Below are 24,032 nucleotides of genomic sequence, written 5' to 3' on the forward strand. Positions count from 1 at the left end.
AAAGGGTCTGAATACTTATTTAACTAAGGTATTTCTGTTTTTGTTATACATTTGCAAACATTTCTAAACCAGTTTTTGCTTTGTCATTATGTGGTATTGTGTATGTGTAGATTTAGACTTCCAGCGCCGAGAGAGATGGCCGCCTCGCTTCGCGTTCCTAGGAAACTATGCAGTTTTTAGTTTTTTTATGTGTTATTTCTTACATTGGTACCCCAGGTAATCTTAGGTTTCATTACATACAGTCGAGAAGAACTACTGAATATAAGAGCAACGTCAACTCACCATCAGTACGACCAAGAATATGACTTTCCCGAAGCGGATCCTGTGTTCTGCCTTTCACCCAGGACAACGGATTGGATCCCAGCCTGCGACCCAAAACAAAGACGTCGTAAAAGAGGGAAACGAAGCGGTCTTCTGGTCAGGCTCCGGAGACGGGCACATCGCGCACCACTCCCTAGCATACTTCTCGCCAATGTCCAGTCTCTTGACAACAAGGTTGATGAAATCCGAGCAAGGGTAGCATTCCAGAGGGACATCAGAGACTGTAATGTTCTTTGCTTCACGGAAACATGGCTCACTCGAGAGACGCTAACGAAGTCGGTGCAGCCAGCTGGTTTCTCCCTGCATCGCGCCGACAGAAACAAACATCTTTCTGGTAAGAAGAGGGGCGGGGGTGTATGCCTTATGGTTAACGAGACGTGGTGTGGTCACAACAACATACAGGAACTCAAGTCCTTCTGTTCACCTGATTTAGAATTCCTCACAATCAAATGTCGACCGCATTATCTACCAAGGGAATTCTCTTCGATTATAATCACAGCCGTATATATTCCCCCCCAAGCAGACACATCGATGGCTCTGAACAAACTTTATTTGACTCTTTGCAAACTGGAATCCACATATCCTGAAGCTGCATTCATTGTAGCTGGGGATTTTAACAAGGCTAATCTGAAAACAAGACTAAATTCGGCATTGCGGCGAACAACAACATTGACGAATACGCTGATTCAGTGTGCAAGTTCATTAGAACGTCCATTGAAGATGTCGTTCCCATAGCAACGATTAAAACATTCCCAAACCAGAAACCGTGGATTGATGGCAGCATTCGCATGAAACTGAAAGCGCAAACCACTGCTTTTAATCAGGGCAAGGTGACCGGAAACATGACCGAATACAAACAGTGTAACTATTCCCTCAACAAGGCAATGAAACAAGCTGAGCGTCAGTATAGAGACAAAGTAGAGTCGCAATTCAACGGCTCAGACACAAGAGGTATGTGGTAGGGTCTACAGTCAATCACGGATTACAAAAAGAAAACCAGCCTCGTCACGGACCAGGATGTTTTGATCCCAGGCAGACTAAATCAATTTTGCCCGCTTTGAAGACAATAACAGTGCCACTGACACGGCCTGCAACCAAAACATGCGGACTCTCCTTCACTGCAGCCGACGTGAGTAAAACATTTAAACGTGTTAACCCTCGCAAGGCTGCAGGCCCAGATGGCATCCCTAGCCCTCAGAGCATGCGCAGACCAGCTGGCTGGTGTGTTTACGGACATATTCAATCAATCCTTATCCCAGTCTGCTGTTCCCACATGCTTCAAGAGGGCCACCATTGTTCCTGTTCCCAAGAAAGCTAAGGTAACTGAGCTAAACGACTAATTCCGTCATCATGAAGTGCTTTGAGAGACTAGTCAAGGACCATATCACCTCCACCCCACCTGACACCCTAGACCTACTCCAATTTGCTTACCGCCCAAATAGGTCCACAGACGATGCAATCTCAACAACACTGCACACTGCCCTAACCCATCTGGACAAGAGGAATACCTATGTGAGAATGATGTTCATCGACTACAGCTCAGCATTTAACACCATAGTACCCTCCAAACTCGTCATCAAGCTCGAGACCCTGGGTCTCGATCCCGCCCTGTGCAACTGGGTACTGGACTTCCTGATGGGCCGCCCCCAGGTGGTGAGAGTAGGTAACAACATCTCCACCCCGCTGATCCTCAACACCGGGGCCCCACAAGGGTGCGTTCTGATCCCTCTCCTGTACTCCCTGTTCACCCACAACTGCGTGGCCACGCACGCCTCCAACTCAACCATCAAGTTCGCGGACGACACTACAGTGGTAGGCTTGATTACCAACAACGACGAGCCGGCCTACAGGGAGGAGGTGAGGGCCCTCTGAGTGGGGTGTCAGGAAAATAACCTCACACTCAACGTCAACAAAACTAAGGAGATGATTGTGGACTTCAGGAAACAGCAGAGGGAGCACCCCCCTATCCACATCGATGGGACAGTAGTGGAGAGGGTAGTAAGTTTTAAGTTCCTCGGCGTACACATCACAGACAAACTGAATTGGTCCACCCACACAGACAGCATCGTGAAGAAGGTGCAGCAGCGCCTCTTCAACCTCAGGAGGCTGAAGAAATTTGGCTCGTCACCAAAAACACTCACAAACTTCTACAGATGCACAATCGAGATCATCCTGTCGGGCTGTATCACCGCCTGGTACGGCAACTGCTCCGCCCACAACCGTGAGGCTCTCCAGAGGGTAGTGAGGTCTGCACAACGCATCACCAGGGGAAAACTACCTGCCCTCCAGGATACCTACAGTACCCGATGTCACAGAAAGGCCAAAAAGAGCATCAAGGACAACAACCACCCGAGCCACTGCCTGTTCACCCCGCAATCATCCAGAAGGCGAGGTCAGTACAGGTGCCTCAAAGCAGGGACCGAGAGACTTAAAAACAGCTTCTATCTCAAGGCCATCAGACTGTTAAACAGCCACCACTAACATTGAGTGGCTGCTGTCAACACACTGACTCAACTCCAGCCACTTTAATAATGGGAATTGATGGAAATTGATGGAAAATATATCACTAGCCACTTTAAACAATGCCACTTAATATATGTTTACATAACCTACATTACTCATCTCATATGTATATGAATATACTGTACTCTATCATCTACTGCATCTTTATGTAATACATGTTTCACTAGCCACTTTAAACTATGCCACTTTGTTTACATACCCTACATTACTCATCTCATATGTATATACTGTACTCGATACCATCTACTGCATCTTGCCTATGCCGCTCTGTACCATCACTCATTCATATATATTTATGTACATATTCTTTATCCCATTACACTTGTGTGTATAAGGTAGCTGTTGTGAAATTGTTAGGTTAGATTACTCGTTGGTTATTACTGCATTGTCGGAACTAGAAGCACAAGCATTTTGCTACACTCGCATTAACATCTGCTAACCATGTGTATGTGACAAATAAATTTGATTTGAAGAAGAAAAAAAATCTTCCATTTTAGTATAAGGCTATAACGTAAGAAAATGTGGGAAAGTGATGGTGTCTGAATACTTTCTGAATGCACTGTATATTCAGCATGACGCTTCAGAAAACGGCTTCAGTGTGTTTTTTCATAATTTCTGTTATTTAATATGGCGTTTTATTTTAGCAAGAAATTAAATATAGAATAGGAGATATTATATTTGTTATTTTAGTTGTTCTACGAGTTATCAACATTAGAGGTCAACCGATTATGATTTTTCAACGCCGATACCGATTATTGGAGGACCGAAAAAGCCGATACCAATTAATCGGCGGATTTAAAAAATATATATATATTTATGTATTTATAGTAATGACAATTACAACAATACTGAATGAACACTTATTTTAACTTAATATAATACATCAATAAAAATCAATTTAGCCTCGAGTAAATAATGAAACATGTTCAATTTGGTTTAAATAATGCAAAAACATTTGGAGTAATGCAAAAAAGTGTTGGAGAAGAAAGTAAAAGTGCAATATGTGCTATGTAAGAAAGCTAAAGTTTCAGTTCCTTGCTCAGAACATGAGAACATATGAAAGCTGGTGGTTCCTTTTAAAATGAGTCTTCAATATTCCCAGGTAAGAAGTTTTAGGTTGTAGTTATTATAGGAATTATAGGACTATCTCCCTCTATACCATTTGTATTTCATATACCTTTGACTATTGGATGTTCTTATAGGCACTTTAGTATTGCCAGTGTAACAGTATAGCTTCCGTCCCTCTCCTCGCTCCTCCCTGGGCTCGAACCAGCAACACAAGGACAACAGCCACCATCGAAGCAGCGTTACCCATGCAGAGCAAGGGGAACAACTACTAGAAGGCTCAGAGTGAGTGACGTTTGAAACGCTATTAGCGCGCGTTAACTAGCTAGCCATTTCACTTCGGTTACACCAGCCTCATCTCGGGAGTTGATAGGCTTGAAGTCATAAACAGCGCAATGCTTGACGCACAACGAAGAGCTGCTGGCAAAACGCACGGAAGTGCTGTTTGAATGAATGTTTACGTGCCTGCTTCTGCCTACCACCGCTCAGTCAGATACTTAGATACTTGTATGCTTGTATGCTCAGTCAGATTATATGCAACGCAGGACACGCTAGATAATATCTAGTAATATCATCAACCATGTGTAGTTAACTAGTGATTATGATTGATTGTTTTTTATAAGATAAGTTTAATGCTAGCTAGCAACTTACCTTGGCTTACTGCATTCGCGTAACAGGCAGTCTCCTTGTGGAGTGCACCGAGAGAGAGGCAGGTCGTTATTGCGTTGGACTAGTTAACTGTAAGGTTGCAAGATTGGATGACAAGTTGAAAATCTGTCGTTCTGCCACTGAACGAGGCAGTTAACCCACCGTTCCTAGGCCGCCATTGAAAATATGAATGTGTTCTTAACTGACTTGCCTAGTTAAATAAAGGTATATAAAAATATCGGCGCCCACAAATACAGATTTCCGATTGTTATGAAAACTTGAAATCGGCCCTAATTTATCGGCCATTCCGATTAATCGGTCGACCTCTAATCAACATTTTGTTCAATGTTTAAACATTCTGTGACTAGATAATACACTTTATTTTTTTTGCCATGGTATCGTTTTGGTATTGAGTAACATTTTGTTATTGAATATCGTTTTGTTATTGAGTATCATTTTGGTATTGAGTATCATTTTGGTATTGAGTATCATTTTGGTATTGGATATCATTTTGTTATTGAGTATCATTTTGGTATTGGATATCATTTTGGTATTGAGTATCATTTTGTTATTGAGTATCATTTTGGTATTGAGTATCATTTTGGTATTGGATATCATTTTGGTATTGAGTATCGTTTTGGTATTGAGTATCATTTTGTTATTGAGTATCATTTTGGTATTGAGTATCATTTTGGTATTGAGTATCATTTTGGTATTGAGTATCATTTTGGTATTGAGTATCATTTTGGTATTGAGTATCATTTTGGTATTGGATATCATTTTGGTATTGAGTATCATTTTGGTATTGAGTATCATTTTGGTATTGGATATCATTTTGGTATTGAGTATCATTTTGGTATTGAGTATCATTTTGGTATTGAGTATCATTTTGGTATTGAGTATCATTTTGGTATTGAGTATCATTTTGGTATTGGATATCATTTTGGTATTGAGTATCATTTTGGTATTGAGTATCATTTTGGTATTGAGTATCATTTTGGTATTGGATATCATTTTGGTATTGAATATCGTTTTGGTATTGAGTATCATTTTGGTATTGGATATCATTTTGGTATTGAGTATCATTTTGTTATTGAGTATCATTTTGTTATTGAGTATCATTTTGGTATTGGATATCATTTTGGTATTGAGTATCATTTTGTTATTGAGTATCATTTTGGTATTGAGTATCATTTTGGTATTGGATATCATTTTGGTATTGAGTATCGTTTTGGTATTGAGTATCGTTTTGGTATTGAATATCGTTTCGGTATTGAGTATCATTTTGGTATTGGATATCATTTTGGTATTGAGTATCATTTTGGTATTGAATATCATTTTGGTATTGGATATCATTTTGGTATTGAGTATCGTTTTGGTATTGAGTATCGTTTTGGTATTGAATATCGTTTCGGTATTGAGTATCATTTTGGTATTGAGTATCATTTTGGTATTGAGTATCATTTTGGTATTGAGTATCATTTTGGTATTGAGTATCATTTTGGTATTGAATATCATTTTGGTATTGAGTATCATTTTGGTATTGAGTATCATTTTGGTATTGAGTATCATTTTGGTATTGAGTATCATTTTGGTATTGAGTATCATTTTGGTATTGAGTATCATTTTGGTATTGAATATCATTTTGGTATTGGATATCATTTTGGTATTGAGTATCGTTTTGGTATTGAGTATCGTTTTGGTATTGAGTATCGTTTTGGTATTGAATATCGTTTCGGTATTGAGTATCATTTTGGTATTGAGTATCATTTTGGTATTGGATATCATTTTGGTATTGGATATCATTTTGGTATTGGATATCATTTTGGTATTGGATATCATTTTGGTATTGAGTATCGTTTCGGTATTGAGTATCGTTTTGGTATTGAGTATCGTTTTGGTATTGAGTATCGTTTCGGTATTGAGTATCATTTTGGTATTGAGTATCATTTTGGTATTGAGTATCATTTTGGTATTGGATATCATTTTGGTATTGAGTATCATTTTGGTATTGAGTATCATTTTGGTATTGGATATCATTTTGGTATTGGATATCATTTTGGTATTGGATATCATTTTGGTATTGGATATCATTTTGGTATTGGATATCATTTTGGTATTGAGTATCGTTTTGGTATTGAGTATCATTTTGGTATTGAGTATCGTTTTGGTATTGAGTATCGTTTCGGTATGGAGTATCATTTTGGTATTGAGTATTGTTTTGGTATTGAGTATTGTTTCGGTATTGAGTATCGTTTTGGTATTGAGTATCATTTTGGTATTGAGTATTGTTTCGGTATTGAGTATCGTTTTGGTATTGAGTATCGTTTTGGTATTGAGTATCGTTTCGATATGGAGTAGTTAGCTGCACTCTGGTAGTTAGCAGACCCCTAGCAGCACAATGGGCAGGTGTAAGACTTACATCATTAATCACTGATGTCCCAGTATTAACACAGCTGCGCTCTTTCACCCTCCCTCCCTCCCTCCCTCCCTCCCTCCCTCCCTCCCTCCCTCCCTCCCTCCCTCCCTCCCTCCCTCCCTCCCTCCCTCTCTCCATCCCACTCATCCCTCTCTCCTCCCTCTCTCCTTCCTCCCTCCCCATCCTCCCTCTCTCTCGCCTCTCTTTCCTTTCTAATTGCCACATTTACATTTCGCTCACACAGCAGAAGTTCTGTACATTCTGCCAACTGCTCCAAACTCTCTCTCTACATGTCTCTTCCCTCCCTTCTGTCTTCCCCTTTTCCTTTCTAGTCCCATCCATCTATCAACCCGCCTCTGTTTTCACCCATACCTCCTGTTGAGCTTTCTCTCTCTCTCCCTCCTGTCTGCCCTTCCTCTGCACTGCTCTTCCTTCCCTCACCACTGTTTTCACACACTAACCTCCTGTCATGCTATCCCTCCTCCCACTCTCTTCCTTCTCTCCCTCTCTTTTTTTCTGTCCATCCCTCTTGTCTTGTCTGTTTGTCTTGCTCTGTACCCATGTGGATGTGGCACACAGAGAGGGGCCCTTGGGTTGGCATGGTACCCTGGCACATGCTCCCAAACCTTCATTACAGCCCCCTGCGTTCTCCCCTTCCAATGAACACCTCTTCATTTACAGTACCTCTTCCTATCATCCATATTTTATTTCTCTCAATGTATCCCCCCTCTCTCAATGTACCCCCCTTTCCCTCAATGTACCCCCTCTCTCAATGTACCCCCCTTTCCCTCAATGTACCCCCCTCTCCCTCAATGTACCCCCCCTCTCCCTCAATGTACCACCCTCTCACTCAATGTATCCTCCCCCTCTCTCAATGTACCCCCCCTCTCCCTCAATGTACCACCCTCTCACTCAATGTATCCTCCCTCTCCCTCAATGTACCCCCCTCTCTCTCAATGTACCCCCCTCTCCCTCAATGTACCCCCTTCTCGCTCAATGTACCCCCCCCTCTCTCTCTCAATGTTCCCCCTCTCTCTCAATGTTCCCCCTCTCTCTCAATGTACCCCCCCTCTCTCAATGTACCCCCCTCTCTTTCAATGTACCCCCTCTCTCAATGTACCCCCTCTCTCAATGTCCCCCCTCTCTCTCAATATACCCCCCCCCCCTCTCTCTCTCAATGTCGCCCCTCTCTCTCAATGTACCCCCCTCTCTTTCGATGTACCCCTCTCTCTCTCTCTCAATGTACCCCCCTTTCTCTCTCTCAATGTACCCCCCTCTCTCTCTCTTTCTACCTCATTCCCATGATAACATAGTGATCTTTTTGTATGGGTTCGGAGCTTGGTCGTTCGACACTGACTCAGTCTAGAGTGGGCTTTCGCTCCCTTTTTCACTATCCTCTCTTTCTCACTCTTTCTGTTATTCCTTCTCTCACATGCTCTACAGAATCTCATATTTTATTATTCTATGTTTGCTTGCTCGCCATCTTTTTTCGCCATCTTTTTTTTCTCTCCCTCTCCTAGACTCATGCACCCCCACCCCCACCCCCACACACTGTAACAGCAGGAACATGTGTTCTACTCCCTGGGAAATCCTCTACCTGTTATTGTGCAGTTGTATGTTATGTTAAGGAAGGTCGCTGATAGAGGAAAACACACATCTCAGACTCTCTTTCAGACTCACTTTACCTTCTCTCTTTCAATAGCCTGCATTTTTCTCGACTCTCTCTCTCCCAGATGAAAGAGCGCGCACACTAATCGCTCACGTTGTCTCTTCAATCTCCTGTTCACTCACACAGTCTCACACTCATTAGCTGCAGTAAGCGATAGCGTGCTGGGTCAGTGCTGTGCTTGGTCTTTTAGGGTTGACCAGTTGAACCACGGCCAGCTCATTAGGTGCCCGCTGTGTGTGTGTGTTTAGGTCTCCAGTGCTGGCCCTGCATCCTAAGCCCCTCATTTGGGACCCCTCACTGGCACTGCCAGCCTTGTGCTGTTGGCACGTACCACACAGAGTTGCATGCAATGCAACACACACACATACCAAAGGGGTTAGTTAAGGCCATAGTGGCCTCACTGTACTTTTGTCAGTAACTTGACATACAGGGATGCAGGAAGTGCATTGGAGATGTTGTACCCACTGTGACTATTAAAACCTACCCTAACCAGAAACCGTGGATAGATGGCAGCATTCACGCAAAACTGCATCACTGCCTGATACGGCAACTGTACCGCCAACAATCACAAGGCTCTCCAGAGTGTGGTGCGGTCTGCACAACGCATCACCGGGGGCAAACTACCTGCCCTCCAGGATACCTACAGTACCCGATGTCACAGAAAGGCCAAAAAGAGCATCAAGGACAACAACCACCCGAGCCACTGCCTGTTCACCCCGCAATCATCCAGAAGGCAAGGTCAGTACAGGTGCATCAAAGCAGGGACCGAGAGACTGAAAAACAGCTTCTACCTCAAGGCCATCAGACTGTTAAACAGCCATCACTATCACAGAAAGGCTGCTGCCTACATACAGACTTGATATCATTGGCCACTTTAATAAATGGATCACTAGTCACTTTAATAAGGCCACTTTAATAATGTTTACATATCTTGCATTACTCATCTCTTATGTTTATAATGTATTTTATACCATCTATTGCATCTTGCCTATTCCATTCTGTCATTGCTCATCCATATATTTATATGTATATATTCTTATTCCATTCCTTTACTTAGATGTGTGTGTATTAGGTAGTTGTTGTTAGATTACTTGTTGATATTGCTGCACTGTCAGAACTAGAAGCACAAACATTTCGCTACACTTGCAATAACATCTGCTAACCATGTGCATGTGACCAATAAAATTCGATTTGATTTGTGTAGAACATGGCTGGTAGCTCTTGGGTGGAGAGATAAAGAGATTGTATCTCACCACAGCAGGTCAGGAACAAAGAGAAGAGACAATGATTCTGAGACCCCTTTATATAATCTGAGTTGTTAAACATTATTTACCAGTATGCAAGAGACTATAGTTAAGTTACAGGAATTGGTCATCAAGACAAATCAGTTGTCTGTCAAAAGCAAATAGACTTCATATCATTGTAAAATGAACAATACATTATACAAGGCATAAGCTTAAATAACAAGGCAATACTGACTTTAAGTATCTAAGCATGAGCAGAGCTGGACACAAGGAATCCGTGGCTTGTGCCATGGCTCTTAGCTCTTGGGGGAGAGAGAGAAAGAGTGTATCTCACCTCAGCAGGTCAGGAACAAAGAGAAAGACATTGAACCTGAGACCCCTTTATAACATCTGAGTTGTTTGGATTAAAAATCTTTAGTTGTTGACCAATAGGATTGCTGTTGAGTTAACCTCCAATCAGACATCAGCCCTACAGTATGTTATCACAACAGAACCTCTGCTAACCAGAGGTGTGACAGAATGGGGGACGGAGAGAGCAACACAGAGAAGGCTGAATTACTGGGAAGACAATAACCCCTCTTGCATACAGTTGATAAGAGTCAATTCCGTGTCTGGGTTGCCCTACATAATCCTCCCTTGAACACATCTGTTTTTGGATCAGACAGAAGTGTTAAAAACCGGACAGCCAGCACTGTAGTCACTGTAGACAGTCTTCAGTTCATGGTCCTGGCTGTATCACTTCAGGACTGACCTTTTGCTGCGTAGCTTCTTTAGACATGCAAATGTCCTTAGGTAACACCTTCATGCAAACGAGAAGAGAAGGAATGCTCCATTCTTCTTGTGAGGGCAGAACACAGAACTGAAGGCACACTACATTGCCAAAGAGGGTCGTCAAACATCTCGTTCCAAAAATGATGGGCATTAATATGGAGTTGGTGCCCCCTTTGCTGCTATAACAGCCTCCAATCTTCTGGGAAGGCTTTCCGCTAGATGTTGGAACATTGCTGCAGGGTCTTGCTTCCATTCAGCCACAAGAGCATTTCTGAGGTCGGAACTGATGTTGGCCGATTAGGCCTAGCTAGTAGTCGGCATTCCAATTCATCCCAAAGCTGTTCAATGGGGAGATCAGGGCTCTGTGCAGGCCAGTCAAGTCCTTCCACAACGATCTCGACAAACCATTTCTGTATGGGGGCATTGTCATGCTGAAACAGGAAAGGGCCTTCCCCAAACTGTTGCCACAAAGTTGGAAGCTCAGTCATCTAGAATGTTATTGTGGGCTATAGCGTTAACATTTCCCTTTCACTGAAACTAAGCAGCCTAACCTGAACCATGAACAACAGCCCCAGACCATTATTCCTCCTCCACCATCTTTACAGTTAGCACTTTGCATTCGGACAGATAGCGTTCTCCTGGCATCCACCAAACACAGATTTGTTAGTTGGACTGCCAGATGGTGAAGCGTGATTCATCACTCCAGAGAACGTTTCCACTGCTCCAGTGTCCAATGGCGGCGAGTTTTACACCTCTCCAGCTGACGCTTGGCATTGCGAATGGTGATCTTAGGCTTGTGTGCGGCTGCTCAGCCATGAAAATCAATTTAATGAAGCTCCTGATGAACAGTTATTGTGCTGACGTTGCTTCCAGAGGCAGTTTGGAACTCAGTAGTGAGTGTTGCAACCGAGGACCGACTATTTTTACGTGCTACGCATTTCAGAAATTGTCAGTCCCATTCTGTGAGTTTGTGTGGCCTATCACTTTGCCGCTGAGCCATTGTTGCTCGTAGAAATGTCCACTTCACAATAACAGCACTTACAGTTGACCGGGGCAGCTCTAGCAGGGCAGAAATTTGACAAACTGACTTGTTGGAAAGGTGGCATCCTTTGTCGGTCCCACGTTGAAAGTCACTAAGCTCTTCAGTACGGGCCATTCTACTGTCAATGTTTGTCTATGGAGATTGCATGGAGGTGTGCTCAATTTTATACAACTGTCAGCAACGGGTGTGGCTGAAATAGCAGAATCCACTAATTTGAAGGAGTTTCCACATACTTTTGGCTATGTAGTGTACATCCCCACATGACAGATGAATTAAACATTTCAATAGACATAAAGTAGTCTTTATCAGATTGAATTGGTCAATAGCGATTTCACATGTGGTTTTATCAAGTCTGATAGATTAATATAAAAGATTTTCAGAGATCACTGCATCATAAAAGACAGAACTCCAACTCTCCTCCCTTTTTGAGAGAAAATGTATTTGCCTTAAACATAAAATAAACAAAAGAACCAGAATATTGTAATCAAGAACAATTCTTGAAGTGAAGTCAAAACAACGTTCAAGCAACTGGTTTCACAAGCAATTTTAAAATAGAACACCTTCCTAATATTGAGTTGAACCCCCTTTGCCCTCAGAACAGCCTCAATTCATTGGGGCATGGACTCTACAAGGTGTTGAAGACATTCCACAGGCATGCTGGTCCATGTTGACTCTAATGCTTCCCACAGTTGTGTGAAGTTGGCTGGATGTCCTTTGGTTGGTGAACCATTCTTAATTCACATGGGGAAACTGTTTGAGTGTGAAAAACCGAGCAGCGTTGCAATTCTTGACACACACAAACCGGTGCGCCTTGCACCTACTAACATACCCTGTTCAAAGGCACTTAAATCTTTTGTCTTGCTCATTCACCCTCTGAATGACACACATACACAATCCAAGACTCAATTGTTTCAAGGCTTAAAAATCCTTCTTTAACCTGTCTCCTCCCCTTCACCTATACTGATTTGGAGTGGATTCAACAAGTGACATCAGTAGGGGTTCATAGACTGATCAGGTGAATCCAGGTGAAGGCTAAGTCATGGAAAGAGCCGGTGTTCCTAATGTTTTGTACACTCAGCCCCCCCATGCTACCCGTAATGACTGCAATGTGTATGATACACAGTATTTTAAATGAAATATCTGACTCCATAAAATGATTTACCAATATTCAAGAGACTATAGTTAAGTTACAGGAATTGGTCATCAAGACAAATCAGTTGTCTGTCAAAAGCAAATAGACTTCATATCATTGTAAAATGAACAATACATTATACAAGGCATAAGCTTAAATAACAAGGCAATACTGACTTTAAGTATCTAAGCATGAGCAGAGCTGGACACAAGGAATCCGTGGCTTGTGTCATGGCTCATAGCTCTTGGAGGAGAGAGAGAAAGAGTGTATCTCACCTCAGCAGGTCAGGAACAAAGAGAAAGACATTGAACCTGAGACCCCTTTATAACATCTGAGTTGTTTGGATTAAAAATCTTTAGTTGTTGACCAATAGGATTGCTGTTGAGTTAACCTCCAATCAGACATCAGCCCTACAGTATGTTATCACAACAGAACCTCTGCTAACCAGAGGTGTGACAGAATGGGGGATGGAGAGAGCAACACAGAGAAGGCTGAATTCCTGAGAATACAATAAACTCTGTTGCATACAGTTGAGTCACTTTGGGGGCTGGGGCGCCCTACAGCGGTGGAGGTGGGGATAAAGATGGGCCTCTCTATGGCTGCCTGAGACAACAGACAATTTTATCCTCGTCTTTTCCTCTCGGCGTCTCTATGGCCACATCTTAAAAGACTGTTATGGTCTCCTCTGAGCTGTCAGGACATGACAGACAGATGAAGGCTAGTGTCTGTGGTGGAATCAACCGCTCAGTTGTCCACTCTAACACACTAACAGGTCAGGGTCAGAGTTCAGAGGTCACAGAGAGCAGCAAAGTCACACTCCTATTGACCCTGTTTGATTTGGTTGTTTGTGTTTGGTCAGGGATCAGTGTTCGTCTGATCCTTGTCAGACACTTGTTTGTCAGGTGAAGATAAGCTTCCATCAACCTGTGTTCATGTCTTATAATTGTCTTATTCATATCTATATCTTCTTCAAATCTATATACATTTCTTACTGCCTCTACCACTGTCCTGTGTCTCAAACATTGTTTGGACACAATGAGGCTTGGGCAGTATCCAGATTGGTTCCTTACCGACTTTGTGCCATACCAGGATATTCAGTAATATGGTACAGATCACAAGGGGCGCTGTTTTCAAACCCCACTGAAATAAGTTATCCAAAGGTTAGCAATGCTAACAAGTACATGTAAAATCCCATAGAGAATTCTAACTAAATGCTAACAAGCGCATTGCGAACATTCTGTACAGTTTCTGACCTAAACTATACAGGTAACTCAAAAATGCTACTCACATTTTGCGGCACGCACAAACAAATATTAGCTAACTAGCTACTAAATTAGTATACTTATAAGATATCTAGCTGGCAAACACTTGTGAATACCATACTCTAACTAGATTACCTGGCACGTGCTGCACAACAGCAACAACAAGGCTCCGGTCTCTCGTCGTTGTGTGCTTGTAAACAAACGCCATGTGACGTGACTAGGGACTACTGTAAGCATCATAATAATGTGACAGGTAAAATGAAGAACGCAGTCTTCTTTTATCTCCTAACGTATTGCACAAATTGACTGCAGGTATTTACTTAAAGTAGCTACAAACATTCACATTTTATTAAAATTTTTTAAATAAGTAGTTTCAACAGTATTGAATAACCATCCTGTGGCTTTTTCCAAATACTCTAGTATACTGTGCAAGCCCAGCCCCAGTTAGGTGTAATTCCCTTGACCCAGGCCCAGACTCTCACCCAGGCCTTGTCCTGCCTCCTGTCCCATCTAAGACCTTGGTCAGGGGGGCGAGTCGAGCACACATCTTCAATTCATATGGGATCAATTAAACCAGCCAGGCATGCAGAGCCTAGTGCCTATTTCTGAGCTGACTATACTTGCCATAATGATAGGTTTTCAACTCACCATGCCTTTGTTCTGGAAGTGTGTATTTCTTTCTTCTTTGGTCTTCTTTGTACATTCCAGTTTGTTGAGGGGCGTCCACAGCCTCATATGTGAAAAGCTATTCCTGACATATTTCTTTCCGGGCCTCTTATTGCTTTTCTGCCGCGTTTTTGAAGTTCCTTTGCTTAAATAAAATGTTGGGCTGAAGATCGTCAATGTAGCCGCAGAGCGAGCTTGGAATCTTTTAATGGCGGTCAGTGTCTGAAGTCAAAAACCAAAATCTCTTCCGCTCCTCACCCATTTTCTCTCTCTCCGTTCTCTTTTCTTTGATTGCTCTTGCATTCCTTCCAATCTTTCTCTTTCTCTCCTGCTACAACTCCTTCTCCTTGGATGTTCTCCTTATAGATCAGGTGCTTTGTAAATCAGTTAATGATTTTTCTAACAAGTAGTGCGGTGGACTTGTACTGTAGCACAGACGCACATACTGTACATACACACACACTGCTCCTCCACGTAGATTGTTCAATTCAACCTCTTATCCCTCCATTTCACCCCTCTAAACTCCATCACCTCCTGACCCTGTACCATTACTGTATGTCTCGGTGCTGATCTGATAAGCCTGGGACAGGGCAGACCGTCTCAAACGGTCCCAACTGCTCCGCTGAGCAGAGGCACGTGCTCTTATCTGTCAAACACAAATATACACTCTTGCACATACACACACGTACGCATCAGACTAGCATGCACACACACATGCACAGATTACACACATCAAACTACTGTAGTATTCAGGCATACACCTTTGACAGAGTACTCAGCTGCCTATCAATCTGAACATCAAGCTACTGGACCTAATACACCATAGGTTATCTAACTTTAAATCTGTGTCTGGCTGTCTATCTTATCTTTCCATCTATACTATGTATCTCTTTCTATCACACTTTCGATGGCTATCGCTCGACCTTGCTAAAAGCTGCTTCCCTCTGTATCTGTCACAGGTCTTCCAGTTCTCTGTTCTTTTTCTCAGTTTCTCCCCCCATTTCACTCTTTCTTTCCTCCTCCCACTGTTTCATAGACAGTGTCACATTCCCAAACTGAGTGTCTATAAATAGCTTGGTGGTATGGCTGAGTGTAGCTTGGTGCCAGCTGTGTTTACATGGGGCTAAAGGTGGCCAATGCTGGGTTCTACCTCCATCTCCACCCCCATCTTATCTCCATCTCCACCCTATCTCACCTCCATCTCTACCTCCATCACCTCTACCTCCATCCTTTCTACCTCCATCCTTTCTACATCCATCATCTCTACCTCCCTCATCTCTACCTCCCTCATCTCTACCTCCCTCATCTCCACCACCCTCATCTCCCACTCCCTCATTTCTACCTCCCTCATCTCCACCACCCTCATCTCCCACTCCCTCATCTCTACCTCCCACATCTCCACCTCCCTCATCTCCACCTCCCTCATCTCAACCTCCCTCATCTCTACCTGCCTCATACTGTATATATCTACCTGCCTCATCTCCACCTCCCTCATCTCCACCTGCCTCATCTCCACCTCCCTCATCTCCACCTGCCTCATCTCCACCTGCCTCATCTCCACCTGCCTCATCTCCACCTCCCTCATCTCTCCCTCACTTATCTCCACCTCCCTCATCTCCACCTACCTCATCTCTCCCTCCCTCATCTCTAGCTCCCTCATCTTCACCTCCCTCATTTCACCTCCCTCATCTCTACCTCCCTCATATCCGCCTCCCTCATCTCCACCTCCATGTGTCCCTGTCATTTAAGGGTGGATGAGGATCAGCTAGTGCCCAGTGCTATCTCCGGCTATCTGTGTTTAGCCAACAAACACTGGGCTCACACTATAAGGGATATATTTTTAGGATTGTTCTACCTGTTCAGAACACCCCTGTTCAGGAAATAACTATCCAACCCTTCTAGGAAAGCAGTTGCATACACTGTGTGAGATCCGGTGTATCTGTGTCTTGGACTACTGCGTATGTATGCATGCATATTAGACTGGTGAACTGGTACTGATATTAGAATGGTGTGTGTGTGTACGTGTATGTGTGTGAATGGGTACAGGTAGTGAAAAATAAAGTGTCTGTAAATCAGTGAACGTGTGTATTCATATTAGACTGGTGAACTGGTACTGAGTGCCTGTGTAAATCAGTGAACATGTGTATTCATATTAGACTGGTGAACTGGTACTGAGTGCCTGTGTAAATCAGTGAACGTGTGTATTCATATTAGACTGGTGAACTGGTACTGAGTGCCTGTGTAAATCAGTGAATGTGTGTATGCTGCATAACTAATGTGTATATGCTGCAGAAATGCCCTGTGATAAAGGCTGGTTCCAGCGTTGTGATATCTGTGATGTGACTGTTCAGACTGGTCAGTCAGTCTCTCTGGGTTGGGGTGGGGGAGTTTCCACTAGGTACAGAGCTAGGATCAGCTTACCCTCCCCAATCCCTATCTTTACCAAAATTGACCCAAAATCCGCCACTAGGGGCAACTTCACTCTACTCCCAGTCAGTCAGGAGGAAGTCCTAAGTGTTTCCTGTACCCCACATCACCCAGGGGATTGGGGTAGGACTGAGGTATGGATGCTAGCTGCTTCCTTTCTGCAGGAGATACTACTTCCTGCTGACCGTGTGTGTGTGTGTGGTCAGTCTGGAGGGTCAAGCCAATAGAAACAAATGGTCGTCCAGCTTACTGCCAAGAAGGGGGGTCAAAGTGTACCACAGGACAATGGAAAAATAAATCAATGATTGATATCTTATGCCCTTGCTTTGTGTAATGAGTTTGCGTGTGGGTGGGATAAGGGATGTTTTTATGGAAGATGAGATTAAAGTGAAGGTCCTCTTGTTACAGGAACCTCTGTGTGTGTGTGTGTGTGTGTGTGTGTGTGTGTGTGTGTGTGTGTGTGTGTGTGTGTGTGTGTGTGTGCTTGTGTGCGTGTGTGCGTGCGTGCGTGCGTGCGTGCGTGCGTGCGTGCGATAATGTCTTTGTGTGAAGTGATTGATGTGGTGACCTGTAAGTGTGTTGTGTTCTGGTTGTGGATGAGTGAGTGTGTAAAGGTGAGGAGTGAGGGCGGTAGCTTCAGAAGCATGGCGGCAGACTCCGATTACCCCTGACCTCTTACCCCTAACCTGGGAGGAGGTCCAGTCAGTCAGGGAATAACACAAACACACAGTCAGCACAACTAGCTTGGCTTGCACACTCCCCAACCCTGTCTCGCTCTCTCCCTCCTGCTCTCATATATACAATCTGTCCTTAGGCCTGTTGTTCTGGCTGATACAGTCTTATACACTGTAGATATGGCCTGTTGTTCTGGCTGATACAGTCCTATACACTGTAGATAGGGCCTGTTGTTCTGGCTGATACAGTCCTATACACTGTAGATAGGGCCTGTTGTTCTGGCTGATACAGTCCTATACACTGTAGATAGGGCCTGTTGTTCTGCCTGATACAGTCCTATACACTGTAGATAGGGCCTGTTGTTCTGCCTGATACAGCCCTATACACTGTAGATAGGGCCTGTTGTTCTGCCTGATACAGTCCTATACACTGTAGATAGGGCCTGTTCTGCCTGATACAGTCCTATACACTGTAGATAGGGCCTGTTCTGCCTGATACAGTCCTATACACTGTAGATAGGGCCTGTTGTTCTGCCTGATACAGCCCTATACACTGTAGATAGGGCCTGTTGTTCTGCCTGATACAGTCCTATACACTGTAGATAGGGCCTGTTCTGCCTGATACAGTCCTATACACTGTAGATAGGGCCTGTTCTGCCTGATACAGTCCTATACACTGTAGATAGGGCCTGTTCTGCCTGATACAGTCCTATACACTGTAGATAGGGCCTGTTCTGCCTGATACAGTCCTATACACTGTAGATAGGGCCTGTTGTTCTGCCTGATACAGTCCTATACACTGTAGATAGGGCCTGTTGTTCTGCCTTATACAGTCCTATACACTGTAGATAGGGCCTGTTCTGCCTGATACAGTCCTATACACTGTAGATAGGGCCTGTTCTGGCTGATTCAGTCCTATACACTGTAGATAGGGCCTGTTCTGCCTGATACAGTCCTATACACTGTAGATATGGCCTGTTGTTCGGCTGAATGTTGAACTTTTGTTGCTCACATATCCACAAAAATTGTTGGATTACATAATGAAAAAAGTTTGACTGCAGAATTGAATATGCAGCATTGATGCAATAATGTTGTCGGTCTGATCGAGGCCTTAGACTGCCATTACAATGTGCCAGTGTGACCCATTCAGTCTAGAACCTCTACAGTATGTGTAAGTAAACTAGTGTTGTAGTAAGTAGGCTAGTCTAGTGTGATACCCAATACTTGCTGTAAGTACATGGCATGTTTTGTATATGTTTATGTGTGTGTTACCTACTCCTTAATAATCCTTTCTGTCTGTTCTTCCAGATGTATGGTCGCTACACACAGGAGCTGGGGGTGTATGCTAAAGAAGAGGCAGCTCGCCTGAGGGAAGAGGGGGGGCGGAGGCGCTCGGTCACAGAACGCTCACGCTCCCTGGAACTCCTTGAGTACGACAAGGGCCGCTGCGCCAAGTGTCGCAGTGAGTACCGACCAACACTGACCACTGAAGCTGACCGGGCTGTAACCAGACCGTATTCTCTGACCAGGTCTCTCTCTGTTTCTTACTCTGAAACAAGTCTCACCTTTCCCAGATACAATGTTGTTACATTTTTACTAGGGTTACACATTTTGGGGACTATTCAGAGGTGGAAACATTCCGTGGGAATTAACGGGAATATATGGGAATTACCGGGAATATATGGGAATTACCGGGAATATATGGGAATTAATGTAAATATATGCACATTAATATTAATACTGTTTAAATGTAGATGTTTTTTGCATTGGATATATTTACCATATCATATGGAGACAGAAACAAATATTTTACCTTATCATAAGTAGACATAATTGCAAATGATAAAATCCTTCCAATATAATTTTTTATTTATTTATTGTTACGAATTGAACTAATTAAATGAGTTGACTCTTCACATGGGATGATTTCGCTGAACAACAAAAGAAAGGGAACATTGAATGATTCCCAATGATTCATCGCATCTACCAAAAACGTTTTCAACATACATAAAATGATAGTCTAGAAACTAAAGCTTTGGTTGTCTTCCTCTCAAATCAAATCAAACCAAAATCAAATTACATTTTCTAAGTCACATGCACCAAATACAACCGGTGTAGACCTTACAGTGAAATACTTACTTACGAGTCCCTAACCAACAGTGCAGTTTCAAAAAATACTGATAAGAATAAGAGATAAAAGTAACAAGTAATTAAAGAGCCTCAGTAAAAAATAACAATATACAGTTGAAGTCGGAAGTCTACATACACCTTTGCCTCATACACCGCACACCTGTCACCATCGTTACGCACACCTGCGTGTCGACTCACCTGGACTCCATCACTTCCCGGATTATCTTCCCTATATGCAGTTGAAATTGGAAGTTTACATGCACCTTAGCTAAAAACATTTGAACTCAGTTTTTCACAATTCCTGACATTTAATCCCAGTAAAAATTCCCTGTCTCAGGTCAGTTAGGATCACCACTTTATTGTAAGAATGTGAAATGTCAGAATAATAGTAGAGAAAATGATTAATTTCAGCTTTTATTTCTTTCATCACATTCCCAGTGGGTCAGAAGTTTCCATACACTCAAATAGTATTTGGTAGCATTGCCTTTAAATTGTTTAACTTGAGTCAAATGTTTCGGGTAGCCTTCCACAAGCTTCCCACAATAAGTTGGGTGAATTTTGGTCCATTCCTCCTGGTTTGGAAGACCCATTTGCGACCAAGCTTTAACATTCTGACTGATGTCCACATACTTTTGCGTCCTCATGATGCCATCTATTTTGTGAAGTGCACCAGTCCTTCCTGCAGCAAAGCACCCCCACAACATGATGCTGTCACCCCCGTGCTTCACGGTTGGGATGGTGTTCTTCGGCTTGCAAGCCTCCCCCTTTTCCCTCCAAACATAACAATGGTCATTATGGCCAAACAGTTCTATTTTTGTTTCATCAGACCAGTGGACATTTCTCTAAAAAGTACACTCTTTGTCCCCATGTGCAGTTGCAAACCGAAGTCTGGCATTTTTATGGCGGTATTGGAGCAGTGGCTTCTTCCTTGCTGAGTGGCCTTTCAGGTTATGTCGATATAGGACTAGTTTTACTGTGGGTATAGATACTTTTGTACCTGTTTCCTCCAGCATCTTCACAAGGTCCTTTGCTGTTGTCCTGGGATTGATTTGCACTCTAGGAGACAGAACACATCTCCTTCCTGAGCGGTATGACGGCTGCGTGGTCCCATGGTGGTTATACTTGCGTACTATTGTTTGCACAGATGAACGTGGTACCTTCAGGCATTTGGAAATTGCTCCCAAGGATGAACCAGAACTTGTGGAGGTCTACAATTCTTTTCTGAGGTCTTGGCTGATTTCTTTTGATTTCTTATGATGTCAAGCAAAGAGGCACTGAGTTTGAAGTACGGCCTTGAAATACATCCACAGGTACACCTCCAATTGACACCAAGCTGTTTAAAGGCACAGTCAACTTAGTGTATGTAAACTTCTGACCCACTGGAATTGTGATACAGTGAAATGTAAGTGCAATAATCTGTCTGTAAACAATTGTTGTAAAAATGACTTGTGTCATGCACAAAGTAGATGTCCTAACTGACTTGCTAAAACTATAGTTTGTTAACATGAAATTTGTGGAGTGAAATGTGCGGTACAGAGTCAATGTGCGGGGGCACCGGTTAGTTGAGGTAGTATGTACATGTAGGTAGATTAATTAAAGCGACTAAGCATAGATGACATCAGAGAGTGGCAGTGGTGTGGAGAGGGGGGATGCAAACAATCAGGGTAGCCATTTGACTAGATGTTCAGGAGTCTTATGGCTGGGGGTGGAAGCTGTTTAGAAGCCTCTTGGACCTAGACTTGACGCACCACTACCACTTGCCGTGCAGTAGCAGAGAGAACAGTCTATGACTAGGGTGGCTGAAGTCTTTGACAATTTTTAGGGCATTCCTCTGACACGCCTGCCATAGAGGTCCTGGATTGCAGGAAGCTTGGCCCCAGTGATGTACTGGGCCGTTCACACTACCCTCTGTAGTGCCATGCGGTCGGAGGCCGAGCAGTTGCCATACCAGGCAGTGATGCCACCAGTCAGGATGCTCTTGATGGTGCAGCTGTAGAACCTTTAAGGATCTGAGGACCCAAATCTTTTCAGTCTCCTGAGGGGGAATAGGTTTTGTCATGCCCACTTCACGACTGTCATGGTGTGCTTGGACCATGTTAGTTTGTTGGTGATGTGGACACCAAGGAGCCTGAAGCTCTCAACCTGCTCCACTGCAGCCCCGTCGATGGGAATGGGGGCATGCTCAGTCCTCTTTTTCCTGTTGTCCACAATCATCTCCTTTGTCTTGATCACGTTGAGGGAGAGGTTGTTGTCCTGGCACCACACGGCCAGGTCTCTGACCTCCCCCCTATAGGCTGTCTCGTTGTTGTCGGTGATCAGGCCTACCACTGTTGTGTCATTGTCAAATTTAATGATGGTGTTGGAGTCGTGCCTGGCAGAGCAGTCATGAGTGAACAGAGAGTATAGGAGGGGGCTGAGCACGCACCCCTGAGGGGCCCTTGTGTTGACGAGCAGGGTGGCGGATTTGTTGTTACCGCCTTACCACCTGGCGGCGGCCCATCAGGAAGTCCTGGCGGGCCGCCAATGAATAGCATTCTCACATAGGTGTTCCTTTTGTCCAGGTGGGAAAGGGCAGTGTGGACTGCAATCGAGACTGCATCATCTGTGGATCTGTGGTATGCAAATTGGAGTGGGTCTAGGGTTTCTGGGATGATGCAAGCTTCCATGTCTTCTCCCTGGACCTCCTCAATGTCCACCTCTTGAACATCACACTCTGAGGCCTCATCTTCACTGTCACTTTCCAACCTTGTTGAGGAAGGTTCGTTGTCAGGCTCAAAAAGCCTAATTTGCCCGGATGGCCATCAATTTTCCAACCCTTGTATTGGTCAGCCTGTTGCGTGCTTTGGTGTGTGTGTTCCCAAACAAGGACCTGTTGCACTCTGAGGCAGCTGATGTTGGTGGGATTTGGAGGATGATGGAGGCAACAGGGGAAAGAGCCTCAGATCCATAAAGTCCCTTCCACCAGTTGGCTGATGAGATATGTTGGCACTACTGCCATATTGTATCTCCATCCCAAAGCCCTTGCTTGGAAGTGTACTTCGCCAGACTGCCAACCAGGCCAAGGTGGTGAGACACGGTAGTGATGACACCATAGGCCTTTCTGATCTCTGCACCAGACAGGATGCTCTTGCCAGCATACTTGGGGTCCAACATGTACGCTGCGGCGTGTATGGGCTTCAGGCAGAAGTCTTCATGCTTTTTGATGTATTTCAGAACTGCAGTTTCCTCTGCTTGGAGCAACAGTGAAGTGGGCAGGGCAGTACAGATTTATTCTCTTACATCTGCAAACAGAGTCTGAACATCAGACAGGATGGCATTGTCTCCCTCAATCCGTGCAATGGCTACTGCTATAGATTTCAGGAATTTCAGGCTGCTTACCACTCTCTCCAAAAATACATCATCCAGGAGGATCCTCTTGATGGGGCTGTCCATATCAGCAGACTGATTAGTCATTTCTTGGAGACACCTTCCCCTCCAGGTGACTGTCAAACATGACGACAACACCACTCCAACAAGGTGTTGCTGGGCAGCTTCAATGTGGTGCTTTTATTCTTTTCACTTTGCTTGGTGAGGTAGAGTGCTGCTATAACTTGACCCTTCACATACCTAACCATTTCCTTGGCTCTTTTGTAGAGTGTTCTCAGTGTCATGATGTCCTTGAGGAGCAGATTCGATGCATGAGCAGCACAGCCAATGGGTGTGATGTGAGGGTAGGACTCCTCCACTTTAGACCAAGCAGCCTTCATGTTCGCAACATTTTCTGTCACAAGTGCAGATACCTTCTGTGGTCCAAGGTCGTTGATGACTGCCTTCAGCTCATCTGCAATGTAGAGACCAATGTGTCTGTTATCCCTTGTGTCTGTGCTCTTGTATAATACTGGTTGAGGGGTGGAGATGATGTAGTTAATTATTCCTTGCCCACGAACATTCGACTACCAATCAGAGATAATTGCAATGAAGTCTGCTTTCTCTATGATTTGCTTGACCTTCACTTGAACTCTGTTGAACTTTGCATTCAGTAAATGAGTAGATAAAGCAT

The 24,032-nt window shown here is 43.7% G+C and overlaps 1 protein-coding gene across 2 annotated transcripts in view; it reads left to right on the forward strand.

Moving 5' to 3' along the window:
- The window catches only part of LOC110507925 (chloride channel protein 2), a 211,224-nt gene that overhangs the window by 38,993 nt on the left and 148,199 nt on the right, over positions 1 to 24,032 (forward strand). For both annotated transcript variants that reach the window (XM_036964661.1, XM_036964662.1), the window contains exon 2: positions 19,172 to 19,325. In XM_036964661.1, coding sequence (XP_036820556.1) covers positions 19,172 to 19,325 — 154 coding nt within the window. The remainder of the gene's footprint in view (positions 1 to 19,171; positions 19,326 to 24,032) is intronic.

This window comes from Oncorhynchus mykiss, chromosome 27, assembly GCF_013265735.2.
Source record: "Oncorhynchus mykiss isolate Arlee chromosome 27, USDA_OmykA_1.1, whole genome shotgun sequence".
In the NCBI taxonomy this organism is placed as follows: Eukaryota; Metazoa; Chordata; class Actinopteri; order Salmoniformes; family Salmonidae; genus Oncorhynchus; species Oncorhynchus mykiss.